Raw genomic sequence first — 26,823 nt, 5'->3', positions numbered from 1 at the left:
GCCACAGATGGGCAGGGCAGGCACAGGCTCCTACTTACTTTCATGGCTTTTCATGGCATAAACATCAACAGAGGGATCGAACTCCCCGGGACCGAAGAACCGAGGAAAGCTGAGCAGGTTGCCGGGGCTGTCCGGGGGGGTGCCGTAGGAGCAGAGCAGGCTGCTGCCCACTCCGTCGTTCTCATACTCCTCGTCCTCCGCCCGCTCCTCCACCTCCATCTCCTCCTGCTCAGCCCGGTCCACGTCGTGGATGCCCACCAGCAGACTGTAGTCCATGATCTTCAGCTGAGCCAGAAACTGGAGGAGGTACGGGAGAAGAGATGTAAGGAAGAGGTCATACAGGACATCTCAGTGCATCCAGAGAGGGGAGGAAAGGCCATCCTTTCAACTCAATTCTCCAATTCTGAAACACACAGAGAATAAGACGTCAGAGTCTCATGAGCCCTCGATGAGCCAGCCCTCAGTGAGGCATTAGGACTGAGCGGAGGAATGCAGGGAAGGGAGGGAGGCAGGCAGGAAGAGGCTGCGGGAGGAAAGGTAGAATAAGCACTGCAGGAGCGGGAACAGCCATGTGGTCCGGGACCGAGAGGCCACAGCAAGTGTGCAGCCAGACAACGGAATGCCACGCTCCGCGAGACGCTGCGAAGCTGGATCCAGCACAGCAGCGTCCCAAATCTTGGGCCTCCATCCGTTGAGTCCTCAATCCAATTTAGTGGGCTGGGACTAGGATTTTCTAAATTATTATTAAATACTATAACACAGGGGTCCCCAAACTTTTTACACAGGGGACCAGTTCACTGTCCCTCAGACCGTTGGAGGGCTGGACTATAAAAAAAACTATGAACAAATCCCTATGCACACTGCACATATCTTATTTTAAAGTAAAAAAACAAAACGGGAACAAATACAATATTTAAAATAAAGAACAAGTAAATTTAAATCAACAAACTGACCAGTATTTCAATGGGAACTATGGGCCTGCTTTTGGCTAATGAGATGGCAAATGTCCGGTTCCATATTTGTCACTGCTAGCCGGAACAAATGATATGACATGCTTCCGAAGCTGTGACGTGTACATCCCGCGTCACCGGAAGTAGTACTGTACGTGAGCGACGCCACGCTTTGCAGGACTGCCATATACAGTACTCCAGGAGCACTGACCACCAATGAAAGAGGTGCCTCTTCCAGAAGTGCGGCGGGGGTCAGATAAATGGCCTCAGTGGGTCGCAGGCGGCCACGGGCTGTAGTTTGGGGACCCCTGCTATAATAGAACTTAAAAATATGTACATGACACAAAGTAAAGGTCGATAGTATTTCAGTGTGTGTGTGTGTTTTGGGTTGTAAGGGAAAATGCACTCTTAACTGGGGATAAAAGGCAGTTTGGAAAACTATGCAATTTACCTCCTTTACCAATTAGGGTAAAAATAGGGAGAAAAAGAAAAGGAAATACTATACAAGAACGACAGAGCCAACCAACATCTCACCCCTCCCCTCAAAGTTGAGAGGCTGCGTGGTGCCGGGGGAATGCTGGTGCCCCCCCTCGCACTGTGGCTTCCCCTCGCAGAGCCTCCTCTTCTCATCTGTATATGAGTGTTGGGAGCAGAATGGTGCCCCAGCTCTCCTGACCTAGGACTCCATGACTTGGAGAAGAACAGAGTATGGAAATGAAACAGGGTGAAAATGGCCAGCCAGCATTCTGGTCTGGCTAATAGTGAGGCCACAGTCACTGGTCCAAATCCTCTGTGGACCAGCCAAGCAGCCACCAGCAGCCGCATGCCAGGCATTCTGCCATGGTCACAAACTGAGCCTGCAGCACTATGAAATTGTCCAACCGACCACTGTGACTAAGGAACGAGGAGGAGAACTGGAAGAGACCAGAGGGGCTCTACCCAGGCCCAGAAATCAACAAAAAGCACAGGAAGCCCTGATGACAGATCAGAGAATCTCCTTGGCAGAGAAAGGTGGGGGGCAGGGGGCACAGGGCACATTCCAAGCACCACTGGACAAAGCATTTTCAAGGCCCAGGGAGAAGGGCCAGGATCTCAGAAAATGGAGCGTCCATGAACCACATCTCCTCCTACCCACCTGAGGACATTTATAAAGCAACATGCAAGCAAAAATAAATGAACTGTGTAAACTGCCTTAAGTTCTTCTTAGAAGCAGAGTAGGGAGAAAGCGGTAAGGGAGGAGAAAGACTCACTGAACATCAGAATAAAGGCACAAACATGGTAGGGAATGCTTAAGGAAAAGCTTCCCAGAAAAAAAGAAGTTTGTAAAATCCATGGTCACAGCAGCATTATTCACAATGAAGCAACTCAAGTGTGATGGTTAATACCACGTGTCAACCTGACTGGGCCAGAGGTGTCCAGACATTTGATCAAATATTATTCTGAGTGTGTGATGGTGCTTATGGATTAATTAACATTTGAATCGGTACAGTGAGTAAAGCAGACTGTCCTCCCTAATGTGGGGGGGGGGAGTATCTAATCAATTGAAGGCCTGAACAGAATAAAGAGCCTGACTTTCCCGCGAGAGTAAAAGGGAACTTCCTCTGAGCCTGAACATCAATTTCTTCCTCTCTTCAGAGGCAGGCTGAAATAGCCACTCTTCCTGGGTCGAGCTGCTGGCCTCCAGACTAACACTATCAGCTCTCCCGGGTCTCTGGCCTGCCAGCTGTAGATGTTGAGACTTGTCAGCCGCCAAAATCATGTGGGCCAATTCCTTATAATAAATACCTATCCATCTATCAATCAATTTATCTCTCCACCTACCTGTACCGTATTGATTCTGTTTCTCTGGAGAACCTTACCTAATACACCAAACGCCCATTGGTGGACGCACAGGTAAACAGAACACACTGTGCTGCCAACACACACAGGGAGTGTCAGCCTTAAAAAGGAAGGCCATTCGGACACATGCTACCAGATGGATGAGCCCTCAAGACATTACAGTAAGTGAAATAAACCACACATAAAGAACAAATACTATATGATTCCACTCATATGAGGTCCCTAGGGCAGTCAATTTCAGAAAGACAAAAAAAAAGGTAAATGCCAGGGCCTAGGGAGGAGGGGAAAGGGGGAATTAATGCTTAATGGGTATAGACTTTTAGTTTGGGAAGAAGAAAAAGTTCTGGAGGTAGATGGTAGTGATGGTTGGACGATGTGAATGTACTTAATGGCACTGAAACGTACACTTGAAAAAGATAAGATGAGCCTGACCAGGCGGCGGCGCAGTGGATAGAGCATTGGACTGGGATGCCGAGGACCCAGGTTCGAGACCCCAAGGTCGCCAGCTTGAGTGCAGGCTCATCTGGTTTGAGCAAAGCTCACCAGCTTGGACCCAAGGTCACTGGCTCGAGCAAGGGGTTACTCGGTCTGCTGTAGCCCCGGGTCAAGGCACATACGAGAAAGCAATCAATGAACAACTAAGGTGTCACAATGAAAAACTGATGATTGATGCTTCTCATCTCTCTCCGTTTCTGTCTGTCCCTATCTATCCCTCTCTTGACTCTCTCTGTCCCTGTAAAAAAAAAAAAAAAAAAAAAAAAAAAGGGATAAGATGAGCCCTGCCCGGTGGCTCAGTTGGTTGGAGGGTCGTCCCAATGCAACAAGGTTGTAGGTTCAATCCCCACTTGGGACACATACAGGAATCAACCAGTGGGTGCATTAATGGATGGAACAACAAATCAATGTTTCTCTTTCTCGCTCCCTCTCACCCTTCCTCTCTATAATTAATAAATAATAAAAAAATTATTTTTAATTATTTTTAAAATGTTTTAAAACAGCTTGACTGGTGGTAGTGCAGCGGATAGAGCTTTGACCTGGGATTCTGAGAACCCAAGTTCAAAACCCTGAGGTCACAGGCTTGAGCACGAGCTCACCAGCTTCAGCACAGGGTCACCAGCTTGAACATGGAATCATTGATATGATCCTATCGTTGCTGGCTTGAGCCAACGGTCTCTGGCTTGAGGTAGGGGTCACTGGCTCAACTGGAGACACCCATCAAGGCATATATGAGAAGCAATCAATGAAAACTAAAGTGACATAACTACAAGCTGATGCTTCTCATCTCTCTCCCTTCCTGTCTGCTTCTCTCTCTCACTGAAAAAAAAAAAAGTTCAAAAAAATGGTTAAAATGGTAAATTTTGTTATACATATTTTACCATAATAAAAGAATAAATTAAAAAATTTTAATTTATAAGGTTTAGTTTTAATGAGCAGGCTCCCTAATTTATTTAAACAGAAGGAGACAGTGGTGGTCCGGATGCCACATTCACTATTTAACACCTGTCCTCCTCACAGCTTCTGCACAGAAAGTCCCACTCCATTCGGAACGTTACCAGGTAAGTAGAAAATCAGAGCCAGTAAAAGGCAAGGTTGGTGGATCTTACTGGCTGGTTTCCTGTCGCTCTAATGGCCGATGCCCCCTCCACTTGGGAACCGTCAGAAAAGAAGTTTGAGCCTGACCTGTGGTGGCGCAGTGGATGGAGCATCGACCTGGAGATGCTGAGGTCGCCGGTTCGAAATCCTGGTCTTGCCTGGTCAGGGCACATATGGGAGTTGATGCTTCCAGCTCCTCCCCCCTTCTCTCTCTCTGTCTCTCTCTCTCCTCTCTCTCCCTCTCTGTCTCTCTCTCTCTTTCCTCTCTAAAAATGAATAAATAAAATAAAAGAAAAGAAAAGAAAAGAAAAGAAGTTTGAAGGGGAGTAAAAAACATGTTGAAATAGACAAAGGAAAGCATTCCGAACTAAGGAAGGTTCAACTGGCACGAATTCTGCCCCCCAAATGGAATGTTCATTTATACTAGCTTTAGGTGCAAACAACTACCAACACTGCACAAATCATCACCGCCCTTCCTTTTGTCTACACTCTTGGAAAGCAGTGAATTCAAATTTTCTTTCTTTTAAGTGAGAGGAGAGATAGAAAGACTCCCTCATGTGCCATGACTGGTATCCACCTGGTGAGCCACATCTGGGGCTGATGCTCAAATTAATCAAGCTATCCACAGCGCCTGGGGCCAATGCTTGGAACAGCTGAGTTATCCTCAGCACCCAGGACCAACGCCCAGACCAACTGAGCAACTGACTGCAGGAAAGGAAGACAGAAAGAGAAAGGGAAGAGAAGCAGATGGTTGCTTTTCATGTGTGCCCTGACCAAGGCTCAAACCTGGGACTTCTGCACACCAGACCAACACTCTCTACTGACCCAACCAGGCAGGGCCTCAATTTTTTTTTTTAGAGGCTTCTGCCCTGGGGACAAGAGAGGGCCTGCTCAACCAAGGTGGAAACGAGGTTAATAAGTACCTCCACGTCCCGTTTCAGTTTCTCCAGGAAGTTCTTTTTACTCTCCTCTCCCACGTGCAGCTTCTGCCCTTCGTTGAGGAAGTCATTGTCTTTGAATGTTGGCAGGTCCTTGGCCTGGGAGATCAACAGCAGTGTTAGCGGGGCAGCCGGGTTCATTCACCCCAAGGATCCCTGCTGGGGCAGTGGCACAGAAAGGGGAAGGGTCTGTAGAGCAGACGGTCCACCTGCCAAAGCAACAGCTCCGCACAGGAGGCTGTCCCAGGCTTCGGGCAGGCAGCGATGGCGAACGTGGCATATGCTGGACAATGAGGATTGACCAAAGCCTGCCTTCCTGCTCAGCCCAGACTAGCTCAGGGCTCAGGCAGCCCCTCGCTGACTCCACCGGGACTACACCATGGACACTGCCAGTCCTCCAGGACTCTGAAGGACCGAACAAGGGCAGAGGCAAAAGTCTGGGGGCCAAGGCTGAGGCCGAGGCTAGGTAGGTAGGTGCTTAGTGACAGAGAGTACTGACAGACTGTACGTCTGGGCAGTGGACTAAGGGCTGTGATAAAGGAAGGGACAGGATGGCAGACAGGTAGGTGTTCAGCCTTCCAAGCAACCCACTCTACACTTGATGAGCACTGGTCCCAGCATACCTTCTCCTTGTCACTCGCTTCTCTGGCGACAGTAGAACCCTGAAAGGATAAGAGCCATCAGGAGAAGTCCAGCTGAGGCAAATTCCGCCGAGAAAGAAAACATGCACCAGTCTTTGGGGACAGGCAGCAAGTGCAGTGGAGTAGGCTGGTTAGAATCCTAGAGGGGCCAGGAGGCAGCAACTTGTTCACTTCCTCTGTGACAGACCGTTTACAGAGCTCTGACTACGTACAAGACACATGCTCAGGAAACAGGGCTGTACCATGAAACTCAGTGCCTGCCCTTAGGGAACCTTCCTTCTGACAGAGGATACAGGCATGAAGCAGTAGTGACACTATTAAATAATTCATTAATCACAATGGTGCTAAGCGGCAGGAGAGGAGACAGGACACTTTGCGAGCACCATGCACAGGGGAAGAGGCCTGGATTGGAGACAGGCAGTAGTCAAGGCCTGCTTCCAGGAACAGGTGAAATTTGAGCTGAGCTCAGAAGGGTAAGCAGGGCCCTGGCTGGTTGGCTCAGCAGTAGAGCGTCGGCCCAGCGTGTGAAAGTCCTGGGTTCGATTCCTGGCCAGGGCACACAGCAGAGACGCCCATCTGCTTCTCCACCCTTCCCCCTCTCCTTTATCTCTATCTCTCTCTTCCTCTCCCACAGCCAAGGCTCCATTGGAGCAAAGTTGGCCCAGACACTGAGGACGGCTCCATGGCCTCTGCCTCAGGCACTAGAATGGCTCCGGCCGCAACGGAGCAACGTCCCAGATGGGCAGAGTATTGCCCCCTAGTGAGCATGCCGGGTGGATGCTGTTCAGGCGCATGCGAGAGTCTGTTTCTCTGCCTCCCTGCTTCTCACTTCAGAAAAATACAAAAAAAGGAGGGGGGCAAGCAAGAAGTAATAGGTGGAGGAAGGTGGAGGTCAAGAAAAGGGCAGGAGTATTCCAGGCAGCCAATGTGACATGTCAGGGAGGAAGAGACCACAAACACCACGGGAGTGGACAGGAACCCAGTGCAGCTACAGCAGAGAAGGACAGGGAGTGTGAGGTGAATGAAGGCAGGACGTGAACAACAGAGCACTGTGGGCCACAGGCACAAGTGTTTTCTTTCAGTGTCTAGAAATGCACTTGTGCTGTCTGTCAGTCCATGGGGCCTGGACAGGTGCCAGCGTGCATGCCTCAGGACAGCCTGTCCCATACTGCTGCCCTCACTAAGTACATCCTGCTGACAGAAGTGAAAGAACATCAATTGTTACATAAATGGGGGCTTAAATAACCTACCGTCACTGTCACCTGGACTTCAAACAGCCTTTGGCCCATAAGAATTAGGTCTATCAACTCCAGAGTCACCTGTCTGCGCCAAACACATGTCTGGCTTTCCCACTACGTGACCGCTGGAGCCGTGGCCCTTGCACGTCTCGGGGAGAGAGCAGCCAGAGCTGGGAGACACACAGCCCTTTACCTTGAGGTCATACTTGCGGTGTACAGTGAGCCGATGGCTGAACACGTTCCTGGTGACCACCATGTAGGTCTCCACACCGTCCACGGTCAGGCGGTACATGCCCAGGAACTGTGGCAAAAGGGTGTTGCCATGACACTCCACTATGAACTAGGAAGGAAGGGAGAAAGGCTAAGGAACACGTGAAGGTGCCAGACGGAGGGGGCTCTCCTCAGGCTAAAACGCTCCCTGCCAGGGGACCTAAATAAGGTTATGTGAAGTCAGGGGTTCCTCAGACTTGCAGCAGGCAACAGCCACTGCCCCCAACTAGCATCGCAGGATAAGAGGCTGGCTTCACGTGACTGGGGTCCCACCACAGGACAGGCACTAATTTATATAGACCTTGCATCTCCTTGTGGCCTGAGTGAGACAGCCACAGGGCAGGAGCGGCTGCAGGGGCAGGCCTATGATCTGGTGGGAAAATAGTGGCTCCTACCTAAAGCTCCTCCCCACGTGCCCCAGGGTCCTCTGTTGTAATTCCCCAAAGAGCAGAGTGCCTTTCACCACTTCTCAGGTCCCCAGGCAAAGCCGGCAGCACTCAGACAATGCCACCGAGCTCCCCGCTCTTCTTCTGGACAGGTTCCAGACAAGTGGGGCAGAGCAATGGGAAGGAAAGCAACCCTGCGAGCCAATAGGCCGCTTTTAGAAGACACAAGGCAGGTGCCAGAGTGTGAAAACTTCCCAGCGCTGGCAAGAAACAGCTGCTCAACTGGGGCTGAGTCAGTAACATGCCTTCGTTTTTCCTATAAAATGTTCTCAAATAGGCACTTTTCCTCGCAGAAACGTGGTACTGGGGAGGGCCAAGAGCTTGCTTACACACAGGCACCTGCCATTACCGGGGGCAAGCTCACTCCAAGAGGCTTCCCTGGGGCTCGCTTCTCCCCTTCCCACCTGCCCCCTGCCGCCCAGGCTCGGGACTCACCATACCTGGTGGTACTTCTTTAAGATGTTGTGCATCTCGGCCACATCCTCACTGGACACAGTCTTGATGACAAAGCGCCGGTCATAGGTGGTGAGGAAACGAGTGCCACATCGGCCCTGGCTGTCACTGTTGATAGGAGCGCTGCGCGTCACTGAATTCTGATGGACCAAGACAAAAGCAGGCTGATCTTGGGAGGGAACAGGCCTCTTGACTTTTATTCTGAGTCTTCTTTCATGAGCCAGATTGCTCTACAGCCGATGACACTGAGAAGATGGGACCTGCCCCAGCCCTTTTCTCATGGGAAGTTCGTATCTCTCCCAAAAGTCTTCCTTAAAGAGAGACAAGCGTTGTTCCTAATCCTTGCCTGGGATGGAAGAGGATTTGCTATGGAATTTTCCTTTCATTCTGAGCCCAGACAGCTAGCTACCTCAGATGTTAGGGAACTGGGTTCTAATTCTGCCACTCACATGCGCTTTGACCCCTGGTGAGACATTTAACTTCTCTACTACTGAGTTTCCTCACCTGGATCACAAAGAGACCGAGATGATTTTCCCAGCCTTTTGAGGCGACAAAACAAAGCTTTGGAGAGAATTCAAGAAGTCTAGCATAAAGATGATGGGCCTGACCTGCAGTGGTGCAGTGGATAAAGCATCAACCTGGAGTGCTGAGGTTGCCAGCTGAAAACCCTGGGCTTGCCTGGGGTCAAGGCACATATGTGAAATACTCCATGAACAACTAAAGTGAAGCAACTATGATCTCGCTCCCTCTCTCTCTCAAATCAATAAATAAAATATTCTTTAAAAGAAGAAACAATAAACATAGTCATAAACCCTTGTACGCACCCCCTGATGCTAGAAACCCTCGCAAAGCAGGAAGTTGGTCCTCACTTCTCTGCCCAGCACCCCTCCCTTGACCCCCAACTCCTGCTTTTCTGTGCAGGGTTATGAGACAGTTCTGGGGAGCTTTCCTGGCTCTGTCCCTGCGCCTCATGAGGCCCCACTGCCATTAGGATCAGAGAGCTCCTCCGCAAGAGGAGCAGTAGGGAAGGTCTGACTCAGCCAAAGGGATGTGTACACCAGCAGACTCCGGGAGAAGGCCTTTGGCAGGCAAGGCAGGGAGGGTCCCTGCTCCCACGAAAACACGTGGTTACCTGCTCACAGAAATGTCTCCTCTCTAAGCTCTTTCCTCATCTCTTACCTAGCACCTGACTCTTTACCTTCACCTAATGCCTCCTCAGAAAAAGGGAGTACCACCTCCACGGGGGACCTGAAGTCTGAAGTAGTGAGAGGCTATCTAAACTAAAGGAGCGACCCCAAAACAGGGGATCCCACAAGGCTGAGCAGGCTACATGACTGAGGGCCTCACTTTCCTCGGCTGTTCCTTCTACCAGGATGCTTTAGGGGCCTCAAGGCCAGTGGGAGGTCTAGTTTTATCCCTCCCTCATTTTCAGGCAGCATTTTCTGATTCTCTAAATTAAGAAGTTTTCAGAAAGTCTCGGGCTCCAATCGGGTCATGATTTCATTTAGGATCTGGTCCTATCAGAGGGGTGGGAGACCCCCCAGTCCCTCTTAGACATTCCCGGTCATCCGAGTGCCTACACTCACACCTCCCACCCCCCTCTCCAGGACACCATCTCCGAGAGGCCTTCCACAGTGGAAGGGGAGGGAGACTCGCCCACCGGCTTGTCATAAACTTCTCTGGGAGAGGCTCACTGGGAGCAGGGTGGAGGGATTACTGTGTTTTAAAGGACTGGGGCATCCAGTTTAGATTTCACTAGGCTCTACACTCCTTTTCTCACCACAAGACAATTGAAAGTCAGCTATATTTCTTACTAAATGAGTGGGAGTTTCTCCCACCTTCACCACCAGGCTGTCCCAAGGGAAGAGGGTCCTGGGAAGGTGCTAGATGGAGAAATAACAGAAACCATAGCTATAAGTCAGACTATAATGTCCTGATATTGCGACCGATTCCTCCCAACAGTACAGAGTCCTCTGTGGCATTATCACCCCCAAAGAGGGCAGTTTCCCTGCCATGATTAGCCTCCTCCCAACATCAGGACAGGGGACAAGTTTAGGAGGTGGTATTCGTACCTGGCAAGAAGTTCCACTACCCTTGAAGCCTTCCTTGTCTAATGTCTTATCTGCTTTGAAAGGCCTTATCTCCTGCTGGCAACAATTTGCTCTCTTTTAAGTCCAACTACTAAGGAGAAGAGTTCTTCAGCCTAGACTAAGAATGTCAGACCAAGAGGAAGCAGCTCCCCCCACGTGGCTACCCCGCCCCCAGGAGAGCAGCCTGAGCCCGTAAGGCACCCTAAGAAGCACATCCAAGCCCCACCCTCCCTGAACCCACCAGCACAGAGGAGAAGGCTGCCTGGGCTGGAGACACAACAGGAAGACACAGCGCAAGAACAGCAGACACCTTTTCCTCTACTTGACCTGTGACTTCCTGACCCCCTCCACTTGCTAATCCCTCCAATTTTGCAAAGACACCCGTACCTGGTAATCCTGATCGTCAATCCCAAACCTTTCCCGAAGATTTCGAAACACCATGGGGCAGTACTCCTTAAACTTAAAGCGGCTGGGGAGGTTCTCCCTAGGGAAAAGCAGAGAAACGTCTTTGTGAACGTCTTCTTGCTCATCACAATTCTCACATCAGAGCTCTCAAAGTGCAGGCCACAGAGCTCTGGGGTCTACAATCTGCAGTGCTTGAAATGCAGGTTTCGAGGCTCCAGAACTCTGGAGGTGAGTCCAGAAAGCTTCATGTCTAACAAACACTCCGTGATTCTGAGCACATAGAAGTTTAAAAACTTTACATCCCTGCCCTGGCCGGTTGGCTCAGCGGTAGAGCGTCGGCCCGGTATGTGGAAGTCCCAGGTTTGATTCCCGGCCAGGGCACACAGGAGAAGTGCCCATCTGCTTCTCCACCCCTCCCCCTCTCCTTCCTCTCTGTCTCTCTCTTCCCCTTCCACAGCCAAGGCTCCATTGGAGCAAAGTTGGCCCGGGCGCTGAGGATGACTCCATGGCCTCTGCCTCAGGCACCAGAATGGCTCCGACTGCAGCGGAGCAGCTCCCCAGATGGGCCGAGCATCGCCCCCTGGTGGGCATGCTGGGTGGATCCCAGTCAGGTGCATGTGGGAGTCTGTCTATCTGCCTCTCCCCTGCTTCTAACTTTGGAAAAATACAAAATAAAAGAAAAACAACAACTTTACATCCCTTGTGTTCACACTTCAAAAAATTAATATAGCTGTATACTTTTGACTTGTGTATTTTTTCTAAGTGTATGGTATCTTTTCAAAATTGACATTAAAGATAAAAAGCCTTACCTTCCAGGAAGTGAGACTGAGTGTGGGCCCCGCTCCACAACGCAGTACACAACACAGCGAGTTCAGCTGTTGTAAAGTCAATGTCAGTCTGATGGCTAAAGGGGAGGGCCTTTTACAAGGGGGCCTTCCTGCTGGGGACGTTCCTATCAGAACATCCTGGCTACATCCAGGGAGCCCTGCCCTTGGCTTCCCCTGGAATGGAGAAGGAGGGTACTCAAAAACAGAAATCCTGCCCTGGCCGGTTGGCTCAGTGGTAGAGCGTCGGCCTGGCGTGCAGAGGTCCCGGGTTCGATTCCCGGCCAGGGCACACAGGCGAAGCGCCCATCTGCTTCTCTACCCCTCCCCCTCTCCTTCCTCTCTGTCTCTCTCTTCCTCTCCCACAGCGAGGCTCCATTGGAGCAAAGATGGCCCGGGCGCTGGGGATGGCTCCTTGGCCTCTGCCCCAGGCGCTGGAGTGGCTCTGGTCGCAACAGAGCGACGCCCCGAAGGGGCAGAGCATCGCCCCCTGGTGGGCAGAGCATCGCCCCTGGTGGGCGTGCCGGGTGGATCCCAGTTGGGTGCATGCGGAGTCTGTCTGACTGTCTCTCCCCGTTTCCAGCTTCAGAAAAATACAAAAAAAAAACCCCAAAAAAACAGAGATCCTCAGTCTGTTGACCGGGATCCAATCTTCTCAGGGAGCCTGCTGCCGGCACCAGCCTCTATCCTCCCACGCCTCAGTCAATCCACAGGCTCCCGGGAGGGGAGAGAATCCTTGAAGAGATGCCTCCTCCAAATCTTCCACACTGACAATAGTCACCCTGCTTGGGAACTCCCTTTCAGAAATATTTATGTCCCTCTGACTCCTCCAGGATGACAGAGTCCAAAAAAATCAAAAGCAGTGGCTTCCAACACTCAGATCTGGCCAACTACCATTTTGGTAAATAAAGTCTTATTGGCAAACTTTAAAATGTTAAATAAAAAGCAGTGCCCTCTTGTGAAGGCAGACTGGTCTGCCCCACTGTACCCGTCTTCTAGTAAATACTGCTGTAGTTTAATAACTAGAACATAACAGTCATTGGAAGGACAAAAGGAATAAGGAAAGATAAAAAAAAATAATAATAAGAGATTGGATGCTCTGCTTTAGGCCAAGATGTCAAGGTGATGGAACCTCACCAGAGGTCCTGGACCCTAAAATGGGCAGTGAAACAATGCCCACTTCCAGAGGCCTGACCTCTGGGGCAGAACAACCTCCTTTCTTGCCCCCAAGCTGAGGGCTGCCTCACCTTCCTTAGGTGGTATGATACTGTGATGTAGTAAGAAACATATATTTGGCTTTTGCTCCTGTTTTTGGCACAGAGCTCCTCAAACCCTTGGAAATTCCTAAGTGATAAGAGCAATAAAGGTATCTTTTGTTATTCATAACAAGCCCCTTTTGGCCCTGGCCGGTTGGCTCAGTGATAGAGCGTCGGCCTGGTGTGTGGATGTCCTGGGTTAGATTCCTGGTCAGGGCACACAGCAGCAGTGACCATCTATTTCTCCACTCCTTCCCCTCCCCTTCTCTTTCTCTTTCTCTCTTCTTCTCTCGCAGCCATGGCTCTATTGGTTCGAGCGCATCAGCTCTGGGTGCTGAGGATGGCTCTGTGGAGCCTCCTCCTCAGGTGCTAAAAATAGCTTGGTTGCAAGTATGGATGGCCCCAGATGGGCAGAACATCAGCCTCAGACAGAGGTTGCCGAGTGAATCCTGACAGGGGTGCATGTAAGAGTCTGTCTATCCATCCTCCTCTCACTTGAAAAAAGAAGAAAAAGGGGGAGGGGAAGCCCCTTTCAACAACACCTGAGTTTATGTCAGTGAGATGACTTTTGAAAAACCTCTAAGGATGGGTGCTGGTTGCCAGGGGAACCAACCAGGATTACAGGGTTAGAACTTTCAGTCACATACCCCTGCCCTTTAGGGAGGGGCAAGGGGCTGGAGGTTGAATCATTCAATGGCCAATCATTTAATTAACCTTGCATTCATAATAAAGCCTCCATAAAGACCCAAAAAGACTGCACTGTGGAGCATCCAGGCTGGTGCACACGGGAGAACACGGAAGCTCCGCACCCCTTCCCCACACCCTGCCCCATGCCTCTCGCTGTCTGGCTGTTCTCGAGTTGTCATCTTTTATAATAAACTGGTAATCTACTAAGTAAACTGCTGAAACAAACTAATTGGATCCAGGAGAGAAGATCATGGGAACCTCCAATCTACAGAGGTTGGTCAGAAGCACAGGTGACAACCTGGACTTGTGACTGTCATCTGAAGGGGGTGGGGAGGGGGCAGTCTTGCGGGACAGGGCCCTAATCCGTGGGACCTAATGCAAACTTGCAGTAGTGTGAGAGCAGAGGAGAAAACAGGAGAGATTTTCCTCTGTACAGGTGGCCACTCAGTGAGCGGCAGGCGGCTTTGAAGACAGCCTCTCCCAGCTTACAGTCTGAGATAGGCGGGGTGGCAAAGCCTGGCTGGGGAGGTGGTGGGGACTGTGGAACAGCGGAGCGCAGAACCAGCATTCAAATGCAGAAAAGAAGGGAGTGCAAGCAGCAAACAGTTCCTGGGTGCCCAGAGCAGGATGAAAAGCAAGGCCTCCAGAGGGCTCAGAGCAGGTCCCAACAGTGCCAGGGGAGGGGGCTGCTTCAACAAAGCCTCAGACAACCTTCAGACCCCAGTGTTAATCCAAGAAGCCACAATGAACAAAAGTGCGAAGAATTACTTTGGATAGCGCCTCGGACACCAGGCTCAGCCTGTTGTTCACACACCAGTTGGGAAGAAAAGAGCTTGGCTGCACCCCAAGCCAGGATCACGGCCGGCAGCTCCTTGCCTAAAACTAAGATCAAGATAGGACCACTGCTGTCAGCTTCATGCTAGATACCTCAGCTCCTGAGCAGCTCGCTTCTTCCTAAACTGGCCCTAGATGAATCACCCCGGGTTGAGCCCCACGCCCCAGGGGACACTGGAGGCAGGCTGATAAAGGAGTGAGATGACAAGACAACCGGGAGAGAGGCACACAATAAATCTCGCTGTCTGGCTGTTGTCGAGTTGTCATCTTTTCCAGCCAGTGATCCAGGCGTCGCTGTCACACCCCGCCAGGTGCTAGCTTGGCCCTACCTTACACAAGGTTTCAGAAGCTCTCTGCCTTGAGGGAAAGGATTGCCCACAAAACCTGAGCCCACTCATAGGCCACTTACTTATTGAAGAGATGATTATCCACCTTGATCTTGCTGTATGCTTTGAAGTCATCTGGCATTAGCATGACAGGGACAGGGACATTGCTCAACTCATTGATCTGTAAAGCAAGGGGAAAGTGAGGGTCTCAGTGAGGAAGCCACCTGCTTCAGAGACAATATGCTACAATGTGGATGCCACCATCTCACCAAAAACATGTCCATGGGCTCCCTCATCTTTATTACCGCTCTTCTCTTCAGGTAAGTTTCCAACCTCATCTCCACCTGCTGAAATTCTCCCCACTTGATGTGGTCCAGCTCAAAAGGCACCTCCTCCATGAAGCTTTCCATGGCTCTAGACCACAAATGTCCCTTCCCATCTTAGAAGTCCTGGTGTGTCCATCTTTGGCCATCTCACAGTCCCCTCATTGTAGTTAAAGTTTATAAACCTCATAAGCCGCTAGACTATAGCCCAGGCAGGGCCACGTTACTGATCTTTGTAAGCAAAGATTACCTAACTGATTTTTGGGGGCTCCAGGGTACTTGGCCCCATGATGTCCACATGGCAGGTACTATATAACTATTTGTCAAATGCAATGATAAATGGATCAATGAATGTCAGCCAACCTACGTGAGCAGGGAGGCTTTTGAATACCTTCATACAAATTGTGGGTCACTCAAGAATTCAGCTTTGGGCACAAAAAGAGCTGGGTGTAGAACTCTTTATCTCCAAAGTAAAGGATTAAAGTGAGAAGAGGTGGACATCTGACCACTGGCTAACTCTTACTCTCCTGATTAAAGCAGGGCCAGTTCTGAAGCTGTGCCTGGCCTCATGCTGACCTGGGGAGAAGCAGTAGGGTGCTTTGCTCCAATGGCAAACAAATCTCAGCGTCTTTCATCCCTCTTCAAGGAGCTGGAGCCTGGACAGGGAGCTGGCTTCCCATTGGCGCAGAACGGAGAGGGCAAATCCTGCCCTTTTCCATTCCCAGCTTGCCAATTAGTGGGCTAATTAGCCACAGATGTCCTCTCCCATCACAGTAGAGAATCTGACATTTGACTCTCAACCCTGCTGCCACTAATGCATTCAGGATTTTCAGAGGAAACCTTAGTCCTGACTTAATGGACAGGGGGTGGGAAAGCACAGCCGTGGGTCTCCCAGATGCTTTCCCCGCGAATCCTATCATCTCAGCGAGCCCCATGTGGCAGTGAGGGAATGACCTGGCCGTTAGGACTACTCCAGAAGCATAAATGGGGGGAAATGGCGTTTAATTTGCCGTCCCTTTTATGTTCCAAACCTTTTTTACTTAGAAGTATCAGAAGATAGCCCTGGCCGATTGGCTCAGTGGTAGAGCGTCGGCCGGGCGTGTGGAAGTTCTGGGTTCAATTCCCGGCCAGGGCACACAGGAGAAGCGCTCATCTGCTTCTCCAACCTTCCCCCTTTCCTTTCTCTCTATCTCTATATTCCCCTCCCGCAGCCGAGGCTCCATGGGAGCAAAGCTGGCCCAGGAACTGAGGACCGCTCCATGGCCTCTGCCTCAGGTGCTAGAATGGCTCCGGCTGCAGCGGAGCAACGCCCCAGAGAGGCCGAGCATCGCCCCCTGGTGGGCATGCCGGGTGGATTCGGTCAGGCACATGCAGGAGTCTGTCTGTCTGCTTCTCACTTCAGAAAAAATATCAAAAAATACAAAAAACAAAATAAAACAAAACAAAAAGAAGTATTAGAAGATAAAGGAAGTTCAAGTTAATGCAGTAACTGGGCTGAGTGATACCTTCCTGGAGATGGTGAAAAGCCCATGTGACACATGGAGAAGTTAAGGAAAGCACAGGAGCGTAGGCAGAGAGGGACAGTAGAGTAGTACTGTAAGTTGGCGGTGGGGCAGAGACCTGCTGGGATAAACTGACTAGCACAGACACACAAACAGGTATGAGTCCATTTATATGATATTCTAGAACAGGACTCTACAGTGAGAGAAATGCAGTAAAAGGTTGCCTGGGTTGGGGGGAAGCTAACTGTAAAGGAACCTGAGAGGTGTGACTCTAGGGTGATAGAATGTTCTATATATTGTCTGGAGTGATGATTAAATAGTAGATATATTATATTTGTGGAAATTCATCAAACTGTATACATAACATTTCTAGCATCTAGGTCTGTCATGCCTGCCACCGGCTAAAGGCCACACACACAGACACAGCCATGTCAGTTCCCATTCCAAGGGCTGCCCACATGGAACCTGATCGTGAAGTGTGTGCCTATGGAGGAAACCATTCCACTTCCTTGTTTTTCTGCCAACAGAAACAATTCATGGTAGCTGTCCCATTTCCTTTTTCCTGGCATATTAAGCTTGGCTCTGAGAGTTAAAGAAGTAGTTCATGATTCTTATACAATTCTGCCTTTTCTAGCTCTTATCATCATGCTAGGAAGAACGCACCCCTGGCTCAAAGAGTATGGTTTTCTATCAAACCGTTCTAGTATGTGCTACTAATTGATTCTGGGTAGTCTAATATCCAAGCTCAGAACCAAGGCCAGGACTTGATACTGCATAACTAGAAAAGACTAGAACATTTGCTTGAGAGGGGTCAACTGCCCCTTAGCCAGGATGAAATAGTCTAACAGGAGCTATTCAGGAATTGTATTCATCAATCCTCTGTGCAACTCTTAGTGCAGCGTAGTTTGAATGGTTGTTAAGTTGATCAGATGAAGCTCTCGCATCATCTCTATTCTTGACTATATAACCTAATAACAGGAAATTTCTAACGAGCTAATGTACAGTGAACAATCCATACAGCTGAACTATGTAGACTCACCCCTCGTTTCCACATGACCACATGTAGATGATTCACTCAAGGGATTAGCTGTACATTTTTTTTTTAGTTGTGCTAAATTTTATACCCTTCAAGAGTCCTATTCAATTTCAATTGAACATGCACTTACTGAAATACCTACTGCATGCTTTTGTGTAGGGAGGAGGGGGCAGTGGGGAAACGTGGCGCACTGTGCACACAAGAGTAGGAGGCATATCCTCTCGTCAGGGAGATGAGACATACCCACGGGACAGTGGAACTGGAAGTCAAGTAGTATACAAGTTAGTGAGAACAAAGGGACAGACACCAAGGACAGCTGATATTCAGAGTGTAGGTTAGTATGCTCAGAGAGTCAGCCTATCAGCCTTACGCAACAGGCTAGACACAGGGCACCTAGTGCCCCTCCTGCTATTGCCAAGAACACTTGACACTGGAAGAATCTATCAGATCTTGTTACACCCCTGCCTAAAAATCTTCCAGGGCTCCTCATGAACCTCAGAGTCAAGTCTTACTCCTTACCCTCGCTTTTAAGGTCTTTCCTGATTTGGCTCAGACTCTGCCAAACTTCTATTTAGTTCACTTCTACTCAATGTATTGAGGACCTTACTATCTGCCAGCACCGTGTCAAAGCTGGGGATACAAAAAATGAAAAGACCCTGTCTGTTTAACTGAGAAGACAGACAACAAGTAACGAATACAATGTGATGACTGCTGTAGTCGTGAATAAAGGGAGATGAAAAAATAGATTAAGAAATGACTGTGAGCCTGACCAGGTGGTGGTGCAGTGGATAAAGCATTGGACTTGGATGCAGAGGACCCAGGTTCGAGACCCCAAGGTCACCAGCTTGAGCATGGGCTCATTTGGTTTGAGCAAAGCTCACCAGCTTGGACCCAAGGTCGCTGGCTCAAGCAAGGGGTTATTCAGTCTGCTGAAGGCCCGCAGTCAAGGCACATATGAGAAAGCAATCAATGAACAACTAAGGTGTTGCAACGAAAAACTGATGATTGATGTTTCTTTCTCCGTTCCTGTCTGTCTGTCCCTATCTATCCCTCTCTCTGACTCTCTCTGCCTCTGTAAAAAAAAAAAAAAAAGAGAGAGAGAGAAATGACTGTGAGCCTGACCAGGTGGTGGTGCAGTGGATGGAGCATCGACCTGGAACGCTGAGGACCCAGGTTTGAAACCCTGAGGTCGCTGGCTTGAGCACAGACTCATCAGCTTGAGCACGGCTCACTGTCTTGAGTGCAAGGTTGCTGTCTTGAGCACAGGGTCAATGGCTTGAGTGCGGGATCATGGACATGACCTCATAATCACTGGCTTGAGTCCAAAGATTGCTAGCTTGAGCCCAACGTTGCTAGCTTGAACAAGGGGTCACTGGCTCAGCTGGAGCCCTCAGGTCAAGCACATATGAGAAAGCAATCAATGAACAACTAAATGCCGCAATGAAGAACTGATGCTTCTCATCTCTCTCCTTTTCTTGTTTCTGTCTCCCCCTCTCCCTCGCCTCTCACTAAAAAAAAAAGAAAGAAAGAAAAAAAAAAAGAAATGACTATGAGTAGGAGTGAGAGAGTTGGTTGCTAGAGGAAGTCCCAGAGAAATAAATGTGAGAAAGGCTTAGGATGGCAGTTCTAAAAAAAATGAGAGGAAGGGAATCTCCTCGATTGTGAGAACATCCGAACTAAGGCTCAAAGTTGTGAAAGTATATTGCCCATTTTAGGCACTGGGGGAGGGGAATCCATAGGTGGCAGGGTAGGACAGAGGTACTAAGAAGTGGAGGGGCTGTTGGTAGTCACAAAACAGCCACGGGATGTAAAGTACAGTACAGCACAGGGGATATAGTCAGTAACAATGTAATAACTATGTATGGTGCCAGCTAGGTGCCAGAAATATCAGGGGACCGCTTTGTAAAGTATGTGATTGTCTAACCACTATGCTGTATGCCTGAAACTAATATAAAATACTGAATGTAAACTGTAATTATATAAAAATTTAAAATAAAGTGGAGAGAGATAATACAGGAGAAACAGATGAATGCTCTAGCATATTCTCAGTGAATAAATAACAGCTGCTTTATTTATTGTGTCTGGTGCTTTATATTATTATGAATTATATGTCACATATATTCTGTTCTCTGCTATTATTTCTACACTTTAAATAGTCACATAAGGTAGTATTAATTTGATTTTGCAGAAGAGGGTCAGGTACCTTGTTCAAGGTCACACAGATAATATGTGCAGAGTGAGGATTTGCTCCCAGGTCTGTCTGGTGCCAAAACCTGGGCTCTTATATGGTGTTATCAACCCTTCTATGGACAGCCACCTTGACTAAGGCAGTGTTTCCCTTTCCTGGCCTCAGCCCTAATAACCTTCAGGGAAAGTGTTGTGCTTACTGTATAAAAAAGGAAAATAAAGCTCAGAGAGGAAAATCACTACTCAAAAGCTATACTCATAATACGGGGCAGAGCATGGATTTGAACTTAGGTTTGTCCACCATATGATAAATTTGGACTCGACGAGGCAGGCAATGGGAAGTCCTCCCAGGTTCAAATCTGGGAATTCATACGATCAGATGGGTGATACAGAAAAGTAATTCTGGAATAAAAATCAAATAAGGATTGAAAAGGGTAAAGATAATAAGCATCAGGACCATTTGTGGGGACAGTACAATAGCTCAGGTGATACACTGTGGCAGCAAGAACAGAAGAAAGAATAAAGCTAAGAGAACCATTCAAGATCTGGCGAAATGACACTTCCTCTGCCAGAGCCTCCTTGTCTTCCCGGGGTTGATTTCATGATTCATTCCTCTGGGTAGCTTTCTATTCTATATATGACATGTTTAATTTCTCCACTAGGCTGTGAGCCCCTACAAAGGAAGACTATCGCACCCATTATTTTGTTCCTGGCATGACTGACACACAGCAGTTGCTCAGTGATGATGGGTGGAGGGATGAACGGCTAGAAAAAAGAGACTGAAGGATGGCTAACATTAGGATAAAAACAAAAAGATACAGCAAAGCTGGTGTGACCATGCCGAAGGGTCACGATCTGGAGGATGAGAAAGAAGACTAACGTTAGCTATTCACACTATGACCAGACTGTAAAGAATTTTAAATGTCAGGGAGAGAATAAACTTTATTTGGTGGACAAAGGGGAGTGATTAAAAGTTTTGAAGCATGAATGGTTTCAGGAAGATGTGCCTTTCCTTTACTATCTATCATATTTCTGAGCTAACCTCCTTCACTTTCAGCAGAAGTGCACTTGTGGAATGCAAACTCATTCAAATGTCACACCAAATACAACATATTAGAATGCTAAGTTTGCTGTATCTCACATCATAGAAGTGGTTTCGGGATTATCCACACGATTAACTCCATGAGTCATTAGCATAAACAATGAGGAGGTCAGCCAAGCTGAATGAGGAACAAGTTAAAAGCAGAGAGTTCTATGCTGATCCTACTGGAGATGAAAATTCAGTCACCAGTTCTAGACTGGTGGCTTTCTGATTCCAGCAGCTTCCACTTCCCTGTGTGACCTTCACTGGAACTGTTACCCAGGAGGCATGGGCTGGGCATACAGGCTTCCTGACATGTCTCAGGATTCCATGGGTGACTCAGCAATGGGCTGGCCACCACTAAAATCATCTGTTACCTGCCACCATCAGAAAACATAATGCATTGGGAACCATACTCTCAAGACCAAGGAGCCCCAGAAAGACCTGAAACTCCAGAGAGGAAAAGGCAAGAACAGAGAGCCACAGGTGCCAACAAATTCGTTCCTGAGTTTAGGCCTCCTTTCTACACCTTGGTTTTCCTTCTCCTCCTGTTGAGTCCCCCTGCTCTCTATGAAGTGGGAAGGCCTGCTAAAGGACAGATTCATCCAAAGGCCTCACTAGAGCAGAAATCCTTACTAAAGATTTTTAAAGACACAGGGCAAGAGAAAAAAAGCGGGTAAAGGGGGTTCTGGGTCAGCATTAAGCAAAGAAAACGCATGGACAGGATGGGGGTGAAATGTGGGAGAGAAATAAGCAGACTTAAGAATGAATCTGTTCCTCACACCGTACACAGACATTAATGCAAAATGGCTTACAAACCTAAATGTAAGAGCTAAAACTGTAAGAGTTTTCCTTAGAAGAAAATGTACGAAAAAACCTTCGTCACCTTGGGTCAGGCAAAGCTTTCTTAAATATGACACCAAAAGCACAAACAAGCAAAGAAAATACATAAGTTAGACTTTAACAAAATTTAAAATTTGAGCTTCAAAAGAAAACATTAAGAAAGTGAAAAAGATAACTCAAAGAATGGGATAAAATATTTGCAACTCATGTATCTGATAAGGAGCTTGCATCCAGAATATATAAAGTACTCTTATAACTCAATAATAAAAAGATAAATAACCCAATTAAAAAATACAAAAAGTTTTTTTTAAATGCCCAAAGGGGCCCTGGCCGGTTGGCTCAGTGGTAGAGCGTTGGCCTGGCGTGCGGAAGTCCCAGGTTCGATTCCTGGCCAGGGCACACAGGAGAAGCGCCCATCTGCTTCTCCACCCCTCCCCCTCTCCTTCCTCTCTGTCTCTCTCTTCCCCTCCCGCAGCCAAGGCTCCACTGGAGCAAGGATAGCCTGAGCACTGGGGATGGCTCCAAGGCCTCCGCCTCAGGCGTTAGAATGGCTCTGGTCGCAACAGAGCGAATGGGCAGAGCATCGCCCCCTGGTGGGCGTGCCGGGTGGATCCCGGTCGGGTGCATGTGGGAGTCTGACTGCCTCCCTGTTTCCAGCTTCAGGAAACGAAAAAAAGAAAAGAAGAAAAAATGGCCAAAAGATTCTTATTTCTTTTTTAAAGGCTCTTAATAGATATTTCTCCAATGAAAATATACAAATGGCCAATAGGCACATGAAAAGATGCTCAACTTCACTATACCAAGAAAACACAAAATGAAATCACAATGAGGCCCTGGCCAGATGGCTCAATGGTAGAGCGTCGCCTGGCATGTGGATGTCCTGAGTTCGATTCCTCAGTCAGGGCACACAGAAGCACTCTCCATGTCTCCCCCCTTCCCCTTTTCTCTATCTCTCTCCCTCCAGCACATGGCTCCATTGGTTCAAGCACGTTGGCCCCAGGCACTGAGGATGGCACTGTGGAGCCTCCACCTCAGGTACTAAAAATAGCTTGGTTTCCAGTATGGCCCCAGATGAGCAAAGCGTCGGCCCCAGACAGGGATTGCTGGGTGGATCCGAGTTGGGGCACATGTGGGGAGTATGTCTCTCTATATTCCCTCCTCTTACTTGGAAAAGAAGTAAAAAACGAAAGCACAATAAGATAGCATTTCACACCCACCGAGATGGCTATTAAAAAAAAAAAAAAAAGACAGAGAGCTCTGGCCACATAGCTCAGCTGGTTAGAGCATCATCCTAATATGCCAAAGTTGCATGTTTGTTTGTTTGTTTTGTTTTTTTATTGTTGTTGTTTTTTCTGAAGTTGGAAACGGGGAGGCAGTCAGACAGACTCCCGCATGCGCCGGACCGGGACCCACCCGGCACGCCCACCAGGGGTGATGCTCTGCCCATCTGGGGTATTGCTCTGCCGCAATCAGAGCAAACTTTGCTCCAATGGAGCCTCGGCTGCGGGAGGGGAAGAGAGAGACAGAGAGGAAGGAGAGGGGGAGGGGTGGAGAAGCAGCTGAGCGCTTCTCCTATGTGCCCTGGCCGGGAATCGAACCCGGGACTCCCGCACGCCAGGCCGACGCTCTACCACTGAGCCAACCAGCCAGGGCCACATGTTTGGTCCCCAGTCAGGGCACATACAAGAGTCAACCAATGAATGCGCAAATAAGTGGAACAACAAATCGATGTTTCTCTGTCTCTCCCTTCCTCTCTCTAAAATCAATGTGTGTGTGTGTGTGTGTGTGTACATATACTATGTATATATTTTTAAGACAAATAATAACAAGTGTTGGCAAGGATGTGAAAAAACTGGTACGCCCCTACACACACACACACACTGCCGGTGAAAACGTAAAATGGTGCAGCTACTTTGAAGAACAAGGCTAGCAACTTCCCGAATGTTAACATAGTTACCATCAGCTGCTCCTATTCCTTCTGATCAACTGGGTGAGTCTTCACACACACCTGGTTCCTAAAATGGCCAACAGGTCATCAAGCCAGGTCTGTCTTTTCTGGTCTCCACACCTCTCTCAAAGGCTATCTCTTTCCTAACTCCAGGCTCTTTGAATTGTATTTCATCCATTAAAACACTGATTTCTTCTCTTTATCAGTTCTCCCATGACAGAGCCAAAGTATTCTGATTTTTGTCCGTTTCCTACCCAGTTTTCCTCCACCAAGTCCATGGACTGCATCTTTATCCATAAGAACAGCTCATGCGACGACACTGACCTCTCAAAGGCCTCTCTTTTCCAACCTAGCCGTAACTCAAACACCTCATGAGAGTAATTTTACTACAGATAAAGACATATCCATCCTTCATCTCTCACATACACCATCAGCCATAGACCATCATGGCCTAAACGCCTAAACTGGTGGGAAACTGAAGAATCAAAGAAAAGGTGATAACCGAAACCTCAGATTTGTAAAGCATTGCAACAGGGGGCTTCTGAATGAAGTAAGGTCATCTCCAAGAAATGCTAGCAATCCACTAAGAACAATGTGGTCCTGATCCCCAATGGTAAGACCTTTTTTTTTTTTTTTTTTTACAGAGACAGAGTCAGAGAGAGGGATAGACAGACAAGAACGGAGAGAGATGAGAAGCATCAATCATTAGTTTTTCGTTGAAACACCTTAGTTGTTCATTGATTGTTTTCTCATATGTGCCTTGACCGTGGGGCTACAGCTGACTGAGTAACCCCTTGCTTGAGCCAGCGACCTTGAGTCCAAGCTGGTGAGCTTTGCTCAAAGCAGATGAGCCCACACACAAGCTGGTGACTTCAGGGTCTCGAACCTGGGTCCTCCGCATCCCAATCCAATGCTCTATCCACTGCGCCATCGCTTGGTCAGGCAAGACTAGTGAGATTTTATACTCTTCTTCTGGGGAGATGCCTCCATCTCCCAAATGGGGACGTTTAAGTACCAGACCTTTTGCAAACTGAGTTGAAGCAATAAAACTTGGAACTGACTGACCTTGGAAGCTCAGCCTGTGCAGGGCAGTGGTGCCTGGAGCATTCCCCCTGAGGTGCTCGCTCATTATGTCCAGAGGCATGAGTCTTGCTTACAGTCAATGCCTTTCCAGCTAGCCCTCAAACTTTCTCAAAGTTAGCAAAGGAAAAGGGAGGACTGCTGAGTCCAACAGAGTAGGAACAACAGATACCTATCCTCCTGCCACTCAGAGGCTTCCACCTGATGCCCCCATTTGAGCAGGCTGATAACCACCTATCAGAAAACCAAGCACCACACACACTCCCGCGGACCGGCATGCACAGGAGCATATACTTGAGCATACATTCAGGTTCTCTAACAAGACCATAATTCCCCTGTCCTGGCACGTGGCTGAGAGATAGGACAAGGAATGTGAGGCAAAAAAAAAAAACAGGACCTGCCTCTCAAGCCCCACTGGCCAGCACAGCCCACAGTACTGGACAATGAACTGCATCTTTTGGTGTAATCACAACACAGCTAATTCTCCACCCGGGCCCTCCATTTCTTCATGTATAAAATAAGGGACCCAAGATCACTTTTAGCTAGCTGTAATAATATTCCTGACTCTTGGATCTTTCCCAGCTCTCTGCACAGACAGGGATGCTTTCTAGTGAGAAGCAGGCAGCAGAACAAAATCAAGGACTGACTTTTGGGCAGGGACACAGGGTTCACATTTTGATGACCCAGATTATGTTATCAAACGACTCCTGAGGCAGAAGGAACAGGCAAGAAACATCCCCCAGAGGTCTGGGCATTAAATCAGTGGTACTTTCTACCCTGGCCAACCCTCACATCAGTACTGAAAACAGTTAACTGCCCAAGACCAAGAAACCAACAAAGACCTCACCATACATAAGTGCTTTTCTGTATTAGATGTAAAGATCTAAAATCCTGGCTCAGACTATGGTTTATCAACCTCCAACCAAAGGCTCCTCTACCAAAGCAAAGCTAAGTCTTGCTGGCCCTGGGTCTTCCGTCATCATTTGGTCTTAAGGGCAATTTCAAATGCTCAGAAAAGTTAGGGGGATTAAAGAACTGAAATGCACAGCAAGCCATTAGCTTCCTCATTCCAAACTTTATTTGGTGAAGTTGGTTGTTTCAGGTCCTATTACTTATTCTGCTCATTCCTGGGGTAGGGACTCACAATGAAATGGTCAGAATGCAAGGGGCAAGTGGTTGGAAGAGAAGAAGAAAGACCCTAAACAAATAGGACATAAAGTCCACCAACTCAGACACTGGGCTGGGCCCCAACTTCCTGACAGGGACTGCTGGACAATCTCAAAGCACCCCAAGGATCCAGGGGACTGCTCTCTCTTCCTAACCACTACCCAGTATCACACTCTTTATGTCAATCCAACAGAGAGCTAAATAAATGAGAAGTCAAAGTCTTTGACATGAACACCATAGGAGAATGCAAGAAGACATTATTTCTACTATGAATAGTCCTTATAATCCAGCCTCACCTTCTATCAAATGGTTACATTCTCTCTTCTCCCTAACCCAGGAAGACACCCTTAAAGTGTCTGGTTCAAGGAAGCCTGAAATTCGCCAGTTGATACATCTTGATCAAGAAGAAAAAAACGAAACCCAGAAAGGACTTCCATAGCCACGGGTAAGGTGGTCTGTAGGATGGCAAACTTTGAGCAGCCACACCAACCAAACGCCCAGAAATAGTGGAACAGTCAAGCAGGCCAATGCCACTTGCCCTGTCAACTGGACAGTGAGCTGGCAGTGGGTTATAAAGAGGAAAAACACATGCAACACACGAGGTGGGATAAGAGAGAGGGGAGATGAAGACGATTCCACCGCACCCAGGCCTAGCCTCGGCGATCCAGGACACCCGAAGCGAGCATACCAGACGCAGGACGCCGGAGGGGCTGGAGGGAAGGAGAGGCGGCGACGGCATACCACGGAGACACCAGGCCTCGCGTGGCGCGCGAGGAGTGAACACCCGGCCGGGACGGCGTGCCAGGGTGGGGTGGGCGTGCAAGTGTCTTGGCGAGGGGGTTGCAGGCGTCACTGGCAGGGCCCGC

General features: G+C 48.6%; 1 protein-coding gene across 2 annotated transcripts in view; it reads right to left on the bottom strand.

Annotated features, from left to right (window-relative positions):
* PIP4K2B (phosphatidylinositol-5-phosphate 4-kinase type 2 beta) overlaps positions 1-26,823 on the bottom strand; it is a 32,292-nt gene that overhangs the window by 5,135 nt on the left and 334 nt on the right. The window contains exons 1-8 of one of the 2 annotated variants that reach the window (XM_066364347.1): positions 26,646-26,779; positions 14,874-14,971; positions 10,846-10,942; positions 8,356-8,508; positions 7,393-7,539; positions 5,944-5,982; positions 5,306-5,419; positions 39-297 (exon numbers count right to left, since the gene is read on the bottom strand). In XM_066364347.1, the coding sequence (XP_066220444.1) occupies positions 39-297; positions 5,306-5,419; positions 5,944-5,982; positions 7,393-7,539; positions 8,356-8,508; positions 10,846-10,942; positions 14,874-14,971; positions 26,646-26,696 (958 nt within the window). In that variant the 5' untranslated portion in view covers positions 26,697-26,779. Of the gene's footprint in view, positions 1-38; positions 298-5,305; positions 5,420-5,943; positions 5,983-7,392; positions 7,540-8,355; positions 8,509-10,845; positions 10,943-14,873; positions 14,972-26,645; positions 26,780-26,823 lie in introns of those variants that run through there. The other variant, XM_066364346.1, reaches the window with a different exon arrangement.

This window comes from Saccopteryx leptura, chromosome 2, assembly GCF_036850995.1.
Source record: "Saccopteryx leptura isolate mSacLep1 chromosome 2, mSacLep1_pri_phased_curated, whole genome shotgun sequence".
In the NCBI taxonomy this organism is placed as follows: Eukaryota; Metazoa; Chordata; class Mammalia; order Chiroptera; family Emballonuridae; genus Saccopteryx; species Saccopteryx leptura.
The sequence above is the reverse complement of the archived record's forward strand: the minus strand, read 5'-3'. Positions and strand labels throughout refer to the sequence as shown.